Below are 12,388 nucleotides of genomic sequence, written 5' to 3'. Positions count from 1 at the left end.
AATAAATAAATAAAATAAAAAATAAAAAAAAAACTGGGTAAATTGAAGAACATTGTAATTAACGATATTTTGATTCACATAATATACGACGCTTCGACTGAAAAACTTATAACATAATTTGTCTTCAAACTAGTTTAATAATTAGAAAAATCAAAACAATGAAGCTAATATAAAAAAATTAAAAATTAAAAAAAAAATAAAAAATAAAAATAAAATAAATAATAAAAAAAAACCTTTTTTGCTACTTTTGAACCTAACATTCATACAAATCAAATTATGAAAAAAATTTCAAATATTAGATCGGTAACACAAAGATAAATAACAAATAATTAAAAATTTATTGTATAACTTAACGTTGTATATTCATATGAATTTTGAAAAAACAAATAAATCTTCAAGCAAAAGATGAACAATTTTTTACATAAAATCTACAAGAACATGAAGAACTTAACAAGAGAGAAAAGAGAGCAAAAATCGAAACGGTTAAAATCGAAATTCCAACCGCAACAATTTTTAGTCAAAGATAATAGACGGATAATTAGTCGTGAAACATAATAAACTTTATATTAAAAAATGTAATAACAGAAAAAATTTGAAAAAAAAAAGAATTGAATTTAAGAACATGAAGAACAAGAAGAGAGAGAAGAGAGAAAAATTGGACCAAAAATAAAATTAGCCAGAAAAAATGAGGAGAGAGAATGGGTTGATTGGGAATGTAGGGCTTGTGTATTGAAAATATAAATCTGATTTGAAAATTTGGTTTGAAATTTGAATAAAATGTTAAAATATATTATTTTTGGGGTTCAAAGCTAATACCTATCACACATTGTCACGTCAACGGTTTATATATGGTCCACATAAACCAGGTTTATGTGTAGCCTTTGCCCATTATTTATTACATGTTTACATCAATCAAATCACAAGTCTACAGGAGAGGCATGATGAACACTAATAAGCCAATGACCATCAACTCTTTCAAAAACATTGGTGGCAAATTGTCTTCCCCAGCTACTGCCTTTAGTTTTAACTAATTCAACACAAGTTACATATCCAATTTCTCCTCTCACATGCACCTGAACATCTCTCAGCTCAATCTCCAAAGGGAATTCATAGTCTACCCAAACATATTCCCAGCTCCGCATTACAAGCTCGTAGCCAGATATCCCACTCGAACCAGGATGTACGCAGCACACATTATCCCCTTTTGCCCAAAGGTTTTGCATAGAGGCTAGATCTCCAATCCTGAAAGCATTGTAAAACCGAGCATTTGCTGCAAGCACAGATGCCTCACTGTCCTTGTGAAGAACTCGAATTCTGTCACGTATCCTTGCAGCTTCAGCATAGTTTTCCTGTTCAATAGCAATGTCCAACTCTCTTTCCAAGCTCTCCTCGTTTAACAGTATGCTTTCACCACTGACAGCTCTCCCCAAATCATCACTAGTTGCTTTACAAGGTTGCAATGAAGAGAGAGAAACTTTTTCACTAGATGCTGGGCTGGATGCAAACATATATTACACTCTTTATACAGCATCTTATGATCAGAAAGACAGAAATCATCTTTACAATCAATAAAAGACAACAGGATATTAGATAGTGTGAGATTGCGATCATCTCAAGCAAAGTCCTCTACTGGAAGGAAGCATGGATTTTATACATTTTACCATTTGATGTTGGAATTTTGAGTATGTCATTTGTTCCGTAAGCATGACAGTTGCATAACTTAATTCTTATCATGGTAGACCGTTGACAACAGCTACAAATCAACTTAAAAGTTGTTCGCCCAAGTAAGAATATTGCTAGGGTTCGGAAGATACACCTTGCCATCAAGAACAATAAAAAACTCAGTCATACACTAGATACCTGCAAGTAGGCAATAGCACCGGACACAAGCATAGGCAGGTCATACTCGGACATAATCTTTCAGGGCATCACCTAAGAATAATCATAAGTGCTGTACACATTATTTTAACGGTTTAACCTTGTCCAAAATGTTGTACCATAGCAAATAAGCAATTCAATAAACTGCAGTTTGTGTTACATTATGACTAGAAGACCATCAAACTGAGCTAACTAGTCCACCACGTACCTACTACAGTATAGAAAACTGCAACTTCAATTAATTCCCTGATTAAATAAGCAAATCAGAGAGTTAACTATTAACTGTCCCCAAATCAGTCAAAATAAGTAGCAGCGGTAAAGATTATTGGGAATTTAGCCATGAGACTATTTCACAATAACAAGTGTGAAATAAGGATGACCTAATTTAATGGTATAAAGGTTTTAGGGAGGCCTTCATACATTTAACAGAAAGTTAGTCAAGACTTACTCAAGGATTTGACCCCCAACATTAAATCATAACTTTCACCTTATGCTTAGACATTAAATCTGTGTTGATCATCAGAAAAGTCTTTCCTTGGTTAGCCTAAGAACATAAGTCTTTTTTATGATGGAATCGCCTACAACAGTCACTCTTAATATGATCAAGTTAATATGGTCAGCACCAGGAATTCCTCAAAATTGAAAAATACAAGAGCTCCAAACAAGTGTAAAGTTGTAAACACATGGTCATGTGATTCACCCCAATACTGTGTACACAGAGTCACAGACAAACAATACAGGTTTAATTTTTCCGAAATCATTGGAATAATGCAAGGTCAATAAATCACTTAATTTACTCATGAGAACAAAAACCATACAATAAAATATAAATAGGAGATCTGCTTCCAATGAGGCGACGAAGTCTTCATATTGAATTATAGATTACTAAAAGATATGCACCAATTCAAGATCAACTAATAATACTAGGCTTTGTTCCGGCACATGATTGTCTCATTGCTTATGGGGATGTATGAAATTCTTGAAATGGTGACATGACAAATACCAGATGCCTAGCTTCCCTTCAAGAGTCTTTTGAAGTGTTATAGAAGCCTAATCTTTCTATTGAGAAACCACTGAAGCCAATCCTGTCCATTGTAACAAAGTAGTGGAAAGGCAGACACTGATCATATTCATGACAATCATTTAGATATTGTATACCCTTGCCAAACATTAAAGTTTTAGGCCTCAAGTAGATGAATCGTCACCAAAGGTATAATCCTCCCCACTCATCTTAAGAGTGACAATAGGACTGGAATTGTACAAATTTTATCTCAAAAAAAAAAAAAAAAAAAAATATATATATATATTTTATTTATTTTATTTTTATTTTTTTATAATCAAACGTGTAATCGAGAAAGAAAAGAGCCTCACGAAGAACAGAAAATTGGATGAAGATACCTAAGCAATAGCTTGCAATATGCACATAAAATTCATCTGCATAAACTGATATAGAAATTCATATTTGATAACAAATTATATTGCTTTAAATTTATTATAATCAAATTTAAATAAATATAGATTATAATTTATAAGTAAACAAAAACGGAAAGTAATTACTATAGAAATATTGTACTTCCTCCGTTCTCTTTTAATTGTAACGTGAGAGAAGTGGGGGGGCACAATTTTAAGGAGGGATAGGCATAGGGAGAAATAAAAATGAGGAGCATATGATGAGGAGAGAGATAAAGAGAATCATTGGCCAAATAAAGTAATGTTGCGTTTTTCAACTTGTCAAAAAGGAATGTGTTGTGATAGTAAAATAACTGAGGATTTATGATTAGTAGTCCTTCAGTCCTTAATAAATTGCCCCAAACCTCAATTTTTTTTTTTTTTTAGAAGCAATTGTAAATTTGTACACATGGGGTGGACACAATATTTGATGAAGAGAGAACAAGTGAAGTTGCAAGTGGGGAAATTTACAGATTAAGATATGGGGTGATTAGCATCATATATGTGGCAATGTTTTAGAGGTGGAGGGAGTTTAGCATGTTCACACATTGAAGGCACGCACACATTGTATTGATTAATGGAACTTATTATACATGCGCCTTATTTGGCTCAGAACCTAGTCACCTACTATACATTATTACAATTGGGTTTAAGCAAGCCAACTACTCAACAAAAGCCTTACCGATACCAAAATCTTTGAATTACAAATGTAACTAGCCTTATATACAACTCACACACACATTACCTCTTATGTTGTCCATGTATCACATAATAACCTTATCACCCATAAGCAAGTACATCACTACTGGGTTTAGGCCAAATCTTCTCATCAAAGCCTTACCTATTTCGAAATATTTGAATTCTGAATGTAACTAGCCTCATGCATTACTCACACGCACTCTAGTCTCCACCTCTTTAAGTTGTTTATGTAGAGTTGCAGACAATGCCTCACTACATAATCATAAAATGCTTTGTGTTTCCTTATCTATCAAGTTAATGCTTATAGGTGTCTCAGAAATTGATATCTTCATTTATAAGACTTAAGGAATTGGATAGTATCAGGTAGTGCAGTAAACTATCAAAGAAGCTTGAAGTAAATCAGACCTTCACACATAATCAAAAAGTAAATTTGATGCTAAGGACCTGTAAACTTATTACCAAAGTGGTCAAAGTGGATACTAAAAATTAAACAAAATAAATACCAATCTGCATCTAATTTCAACATCACAACATGTTCACTAATTAGGGGAAATTTCTGAAGCTAACAAAGTTTAACGTGAGCTCTTTTGTCCTTATCATTAGCAGTGCTAGAACATTTCTTCCGTACTCTATAGAGGGGCATTTTAATATTAATCATTTATTTTCATAATTATGCTATGTATTGAGTTAAACTACTAAGATGTAAGATCATAAAATGCTAAACATTGGATCTTGTTTAACGTTCAAATGTTCATCAATCACCAAAAAATCAAGCTTTAAATCCATCCCCCTTTCCCATTTCAAAGTCTATCACGCTTCCCCTAATATAGAGTTAGATAACCCTATGATTTATCACTTTATCTTCTTCTAAGGTTCCTCTACAATGTATGATAAGAAAAAGATGTATGAAAAATGACCAGTTGAGCACTTCACATCCAAGACCAAAAAAAAAAAAAAAAAAAAAAAAAGGAACTCCTATGAACAATATGACATGGAGCTCTTATATGGGTACACTAAGAGCCATGCCATTGTTACCCCAATACCACAAATGAATCTATGATGCCCATAGAATGTATCACATGGCCATCCCTTAAATGGAATGGCTACCCAACAAATAATTGAACCTCAGAGGAGGCAATCCCATCCCAACACCTCTTCAAGTCAAAAAGATCAACCAACTACCAGGCCAAAGACCAAAAAAAAAAAAAAAAAAAAAAAAAAAAAAAAAAAAAAAAAAGAGTTTAGCTATGGATAAATTGTGGGTCGATACACTGATAAGGCAGCTCATGACATTGAAAGAAAGAGCCTAAGGGCACTAATTCCCCTTGAAGATCCAACCATAAAATCATCTTTGCTGCTACATTATATATTGACCATTGGATTCTTCTCTCACATGTATTTTAATTTCTTTTGTATTACATTTTATTTGTATTTAGTTATTCACTGTTTTCTAATGTATTACTAAGCAAAACAAACAAAGGCACTTAGGGAGTAATGCTTTGCTGGAATGTGAAAAGGGATTCTTGAATATCGCATAGTGGCATGATTCACCTGGTTTGATAAAAAATTAGAATTTCTTTTATGGGAAAGAGGAGGGGGGGGGGGGGGAGGTTAAGTTCAATACCTTCATATCTAATTTCAAAAATATAGCTAGAAGAAGCATACTTTTTTCCCTTATATTTTAGGAAACCCCATAAATTTAGATTAATGATGCAAAGTAATTCAAGATAAAACTGATGCCATTAAAAACATATTCTTTAAATCTTTAATTAACAGGGTCTAAATTTTATATTGAAGTTTGGTTTAATTTCACAACCACATCCTTGTATCCACCAAAAAGAGTAATCATGTATTGAACATTTCGGTTCAAAGATCAGACACTGAAATACATATAACAGTACCAAATGGTGAGCAACTAAATTATATCTTTTACCAAGGTAACCACTAGAGCACTCACAGTTCCAATAATCCAATGTAACCAATTTATAGAACAAATCTTGAACTAGTACCAAAACCGAGGTAATCTTGGCAACCATTTTTGAGGTTATCAGATAAAGCAACCTAAGTTACTCAGGACCATCTGACAAAGCAACCTAAGTTATTCAGGACCATCAGGGGTTTGCACAATCTCGTTAATTTCCATCAACCACATCAACAATGCATCCACTAAATTCAGCATTATCTAGTCGATCACTCACAAGCATCATTTTATACACGAAAATGCATTATGATAGATCATATATGTTCAAAAAAATAGACATTGAAAGCTACTTACTATATCTTAGCTTGGCCGAAATGAAATTTTTGAGGCTTCCAAGACGATGAACATCTATATATCCTCAAACTATTGATGCCCGAAGAAGGTAAATTATTGATCTCCATGATACTTAAAACATTCCCCTACAAAATCAAATGAACTCTGATCAGCAAATGCAAATAAATTCAAAAAAAAAAAAGTTTTTAATTGCGCCAATAGGACTCTTACACTTTTCGCACTCACCTTTGACAATAAGTAGCCCCGCCCCTGAGCAATGGCGGGAGGGGCGGCCGCCTTCGGCCCAGAGAAAAAAGGTCCAATTTCATGAATTCGTATTGACATTAAAGAATCCTGCAACACATTAACAACCTTAGTTTACTCAATTATCAAAGTAAGCTCGAAAAATTAAGTTAAAATTTTCTCGCTTAGAATATGAATAGCAACAAGATTGCTCGTTAGAATCTTTCATAAGTTCAGTAATTATAACCAATTGTTGAATAATCCAGCCTAGAAGAACCCTAAAATTGACTGTAATGGTAATCAAATTAACGATTAACACTGGATTGCGAAATTGATAATCGATGATTATATTACTAATAAAAAATAAAAATAAAAAATCTTACCTCAGAAGCTGCTTGAATGGAGGAAAGAAAGCTCACAAGCCACTTCAATGGAGAATTCAGAGTACGCTTCAATGGAGAAGAGCTAGCGGGCAGGGGTGCAGAGAGTGAGAGAGGCAGCGCTAGCGTGAAATAGCTAAAGGTGGATAAAGAAAATCCGGAGTATTCTCTCTTTCCGATTTGTTTGGCCTAATCGTCGTATTTTATAGGAAAAAAATTGGTAAAAAATCTAAAAATAAACTCAAACATAGTCGTTCAATCAAAATAATCTCATTTAGGAGTGAAAGTAATTCGGTTTATAACCAAATCGAACTGCAAATCAAACAAAATAAGTAATATAGTTCGGTTTCTTTTTTAATATAATGTAGTTTGGTTTCCAAAAAAAAAATAAAAATATGGTTTCGGTTTGGCGTTTAGAAAAACCAAAAATCGAACTACAAATCGAAATTTAGGATTCTTAATTACCTACAGTCCAATCCCCTTCATATATAAGGTAACGAAAAAAAAACTAAACTCTTACGCCATCAGGACTTGCTATTTGTTAACAACGTAATATATATCATATGTTTGCTTTACTTTTGAAAAACTAAACTAAATCAAGCCCAAAAACAAGTTTTGAAAAATTATGCCAAAAAAATATTACAAATCAATGCCCAAAACAGTAGGCCAAAAATTGCAGTTTGATTTGGGTTTTCTTTATAAAAAAAAAAAAAAAAAAAAAAAAAAAAAAAAAAAAAAAAAAAAAAAAAAAACCGAATTAAATATGGTGTGGTTTGGTTTGAATCGAATAGTAATATGGTGTGATGTAGTTTGAAAAATCCCAAACCGAATTAATATAGTTTGGTTTCGCTTTGGGCTATAAACTGCACCGCAAACCAAACTTTCACCCCTAATCTCATTTGGATTATTTTTAAATAATCCGAACTTTGGCATTCGTTCGCTTAAATTGATCCCAACCGGTCACCCAACCTGTTATAAAAGGTTAAGGTGACACATGTCACCCCGTAATTGGTTGAAAAAAAAAATTTAAAAAGTTGAAGATTAAAAAAAACAAAAAAAAAAAAACCAGCTCCACCCATAACCACTTTCCCCACCGCCAACCCCCCTACCCACTAAACCACTACACCAAACTACAACCCTTAAACCCCCATCTTAAAATCCCTAAAAAACCCTCCCCCCACTGCATTATATTAACCCCCCAGTCGGCCCTCTCCACCCTGGCAACTAGGGGTTTCAAGGGTGGGGGAGGCTGGTCGGGGGGTTAATGCGGTAGGGGAGGGTTTTTTAGGAATTTTGGGATGGGGGTTTAAGGCTTGCGGTTTGGTGAGTTAAGGCTTACAGTGCGGTGTGTAGGGGGGTGGGCGTCTGGGCGCTGACGAGGGTGGGGGCCGAGTGACCTGGGCTAGGCTTTAGGGAGGGGCCACCGGAACAGTGGGGTTGCAAACTTGGGAATACTTTTAAGAAAAATTGTCCGACCTTTGCCTCATCCGCTCAAAATAATCCCACCTTTCGATTTTTTTTTAATAATCTAACCTTTAATGTCAATCTGCTTCAAATGATCCCAAGCGGTCATCTAACTTGTTATACCAAGTTACTTGACATGTGTCATCACGTGATAGGTCAAAAATATTTATAAAAAAATTCTAAAAAAAACCTTTAAAAACATAATAATAATAATAATAATAATAATAATAATAATAATAATAATAATAATAATAATAATAATAATAATAATAATAATAACAACAACAACAACGATAATAATAATAAAACCCAGCCCGTAGCCTTGCCGTCACTCCCCTTAGGCTGCTGCGCCGACAACCCCTCCTCTTCCACCGTCACGTTTTCGGCCCCCTCTCCTTCCCCGCCACGTTTCCGACCCCTCCCCTTCCCATGTCTCTTTTCTGGCCCCCTCCCTTTCCCCCACCCCGATTTTGGCCCCCCTCCCCTTCCCTCGTTCCGTTTTCAGCCCACCCCTTCCCACGCCTTGATTTTGGCCCCCTCATCACCTTCCCACGCCTTGATATTTTCATGTAGCAATAACCACTTCTTAGCACGCACACTCACTCGCCCCACCATCACCACTATTGTTACGGTAATGGGTGTGGGTTTAGAGGCGACGAAAGGGGTAGAGGGAGGGGTGACGACCAGCGTGGGGGAGCTAGGGTCTGGGTGCAGCGGGGCTAGCAGGGAAATGCCTGGTGTGGGCCGATGGTGGGTGCGAGAAGGTGGCTGGGGCTGGTGGTGGTGGTTTTAATTTTTAATTTTTTTAAATAGTTAATTAATGTTAATTAATAATAATCACTTCTTAAAAAAAAAGTTAAAATTAAAACTTGTTTTTTTACCAATCACGTGGTGACACGTATAAATTAAACTTAATAAAAAAAGTTAACTACTTAACCGGTTACAAGTCACTTGGGACCATTTGAAGAAGATTCACATTAAAGGTCGCATTATTTAATACTAATCGGAAGGTGGGATTATTTTGGGCGGATGAGACAAATGTTGGATTATTCCGGGTAATTTTTCCTTATTTTTACCAATTTTTCCTATTTTTTATAAGTCAAATTTTAAAAACTTCGACAAATTGTTACTAATATTACTTATAAGAAATAATATGGTTTTATTTGATTCATTTTTTAAAAAAAATCTAATATCATATCATCACTAATAAATAAAGCTGAAATCTTGCAGTGAGACCATGAGACATCGACACTTGGCATTCCAAGTTTTCGCCAAGTGTCGCGCCACGTCAATGACAATTGTGCATTAGTTATTTTAGAGTTTTATTTTTTATGTATAAAATAAAATCCTTTCGAAAAGTAATTCAAAATAAGATTTATTTGTGATATTTTTTTATTATAAAAAAAAGAAATGAGACCATTACTTTAGTAAATTTAAGATATATTCTTTTAATTAAATGTAAAAAATTATATATTATGTGGAAATTTTGGTCAAATTATTAAGTATAAAAAAGGCGTATAAGCTAAGTTATTTAGATTAACTTAATATTTATTTCAAAAAAAAAAAAAAGCTTAGGGCTAGTTTTTCCCCAAGATTATATAACATTTAATTTTTTTAAAAAATATCAAATTAAAATTATAAAAATCACATTTAATTAAAATTTAAAAAAAAATCAAATTTGGATTAGATGAAAAAAAAGATAATAACGTACGAAGTATATTTATATAAAAATAATTAGAAAAATATTGAAAAAGAAATAATGAAAAGAATGAAAAAAAACGTTCAATTATTTAGGTAAAAAAATAGTATGTGTATTTAAAAAAAAAAATTAATATGATATAAAATAATATTTTAATTAAAATTCACTATAAGGTATAATATTGATCATTTATTAAAAAAAAATTGATTAACAAACTTTTATCATATAGTTTATGAAATTGACACTATATAAATCAAACCATTTAACAAACACTACATAAACCATTTAACAAGCACTTTATGAGAGACGTAAATGACGAGACTTTATCTTGATATTGCTAATGTCTATGGAGATGATGGATGGTGAAGAAGAGCGCACTATGCAACATGAAAGAAACCAAAGAAAATAACAATGATGGGGTGGTAGAGTGTAGGCCGGCGGTTTTGACGGTTAGGGGGGTGGTCGGCCGGTTTCCAACGTGTTCAGGGGTGGGGTTATGGTTTGGCGATGGTTGAAGGTGGCTAGGAATTTTGGGTTTTTTTTTTGTTTTTTTATTTAAATTTTGGACCAATTACGTGTTGACACGTGTCATGGTAACCTGTTATAATAGATTGTTGACTTGGTGTTGACCGGTTGGGACCATTAGAGGCAAACTGACCGTCCATATTTGGGATTATTAAAGTGTATTTTTCTTAAAAGTTTTCCCGTAAAATATTTATAATAAAAGTTTATTTATTAAAAAAAAAGTGTAATAAAAGTTTATTTGATAAAAAAATATATTTTTTTGATTTTCCTAATGCAGAGTAGTCTATTGTAAATCATTGAAATATGGACATTTTAAAGTAACAAAAAAAAAGAATAAATAATGAGTTTGAAAATTATATGAACGACTCCTGTAAATGATATATTAATAAGGTTTTATAAATAATAATAATAACCATAAAGTTTTATACAAAAAAAAAAAAAAAAAAAAAAAAAAAAAAAAAAAAAAAAAACATTCTGAACGATATATTAACAATAATTTATTAGATAAAACAACAAATTTTAAGTGATATTTTAACATTAAGTTATAAGATTTATTTTAAGTGATATATTTACACTAAGTTATAAAATAAAATTCTTCAAGGAAAAGGTAAAAGATAAAACAAATAACTTTGAATGCTCCACATAAGATATTCATAGAGTATTATGATAATTTCATTCAAAAATATACTATAATTCTAGATTACCTCTACTACTCGTATTTTTAAATAGTGGAAACAAAAGGACATCATTAGAAAACGGTTTATTTGATTTTTGTTTGATTGTGAGTCAAAAAATGGTTCTCATGGATGCTTTGACCTCAGCTGATTATCTTCAATTTAGAAGAACCTTTGTTTTTTCATGATCGTGAGATAGACTATCGGGAGTATCACAAAAATAGCAACCACACCAGCTTTGCAATACCATTCTTAACACACACCCAAAAAAATAAAACAGTTGTCAAATTTGTAAGAAAGTCAATAACAAAGATAAATATTAAAATAAAATTAAAAAGCCAAAATTACTGGGAATTATGGCCTTTTGGGGTTTCAAAAATAAGAGACTGTAGTAGTAATTGTCCAAAATTGATGATAAAGAAACAGACCAACGCCATGCTGTCAATCCTAAGAAAAATATGATTAGATAAATAATAAAATTAAGGAAAATAATAAAATTAAGGAATGATGAGGTATTTTGATAATTACTTGTTCACTTTAAGCGCAAATGCCCCGGTAGGAAGGCTCGACAGGTGGAGGAGCTGCTTGGAAAGCAATTAACAAGCACAACAGTTCTGTAATACCATCCCTCTCCCTAATAATATAACACACACACACACAAAATACAAATCAAATGTCAAACTTGTGAGATAATAAAAAAAATGTAAATAAATAACTAAAAAAAACAAAAATTAATGGGAATTGAATCTGGGGTCTTAAAGGCGAAAACATGTATCAAAAATTCTATTAAGCCAATGATAAAGAAAAGCACCTTCGCCACGACGTCAATCCTAAGAAAAATAAATTAGATTAATAATAAAAATTAGGGTTGAGCACGGATCGGATATCCGATATCCGTATCCAAAAAAGCAGTTATTTGATATTCGTATCCGATCCGAAATTTTTTGGATATCCGAATATCGAATATCCAAAAATTTTGGATTGGATAGGTCGGATATTTAATATCCGAACCTTTTAACAAATAAATACACAAAATACAGCTTTAATGGAAAATTTGATTTTTTGAACAATTAAATCCCAGAAAATCATAATCAATAATCAAATAACCCACAATAATGTAAGA

At 32.6% G+C, this 12,388-nt stretch overlaps 1 protein-coding gene across 1 annotated transcript; it reads right to left on the bottom strand.

Moving 5' to 3' along the window:
- Positions 1 to 760: 760 nt before the first annotated feature.
- On the bottom strand, positions 761 to 7,598 carry LOC110697793. Its single transcript, XM_021875174.1, has 4 exons — positions 6,907 to 7,598; positions 6,527 to 6,634; positions 6,302 to 6,426; positions 761 to 1,494 (listed from the first exon to the last, which is right to left on the bottom strand). The coding sequence occupies exons 2-4, from the start codon at positions 6,623 to 6,625 to the stop codon at positions 918 to 920; spliced, it is 801 nt and encodes a 266-aa protein (XP_021730866.1). The 5' UTR covers positions 6,626 to 6,634; positions 6,907 to 7,598; the 3' UTR covers positions 761 to 917.
- Positions 7,599 to 12,388: the final 4,790 nt, after the last annotated feature.

Source organism: Chenopodium quinoa, unplaced genomic scaffold, assembly GCF_001683475.1.
Source record: "Chenopodium quinoa cultivar QQ74 unplaced genomic scaffold, ASM168347v1, whole genome shotgun sequence".
NCBI lineage: Eukaryota > Viridiplantae > Streptophyta > Magnoliopsida > Caryophyllales > Amaranthaceae > Chenopodium > Chenopodium quinoa.
This window is presented reverse-complemented; position numbering and strand designations above follow the sequence as displayed.

Coding starts and splice junctions, on each gene's coding strand:
- LOC110697793 (XM_021875174.1), bottom strand. CDS start 6,625: ATGTCAATACGAATTCATGAAATTGGACCTTTTTTCTCTGGGCCGAAG. Junction 6,427..6,526: donor GGGGCTACTTATTGTCAAAG/GTGAGTGCGAAA, acceptor TTGATTTTGTAG/GGGAATGTTTTAAGTATCAT. Junction 1,495..6,301: donor TTCGGCCAAGCTAAGATATA/GTAAGTAGCTTT, acceptor GTTTGCATCCAG/CCCAGCATCTAGTGAAAAAG.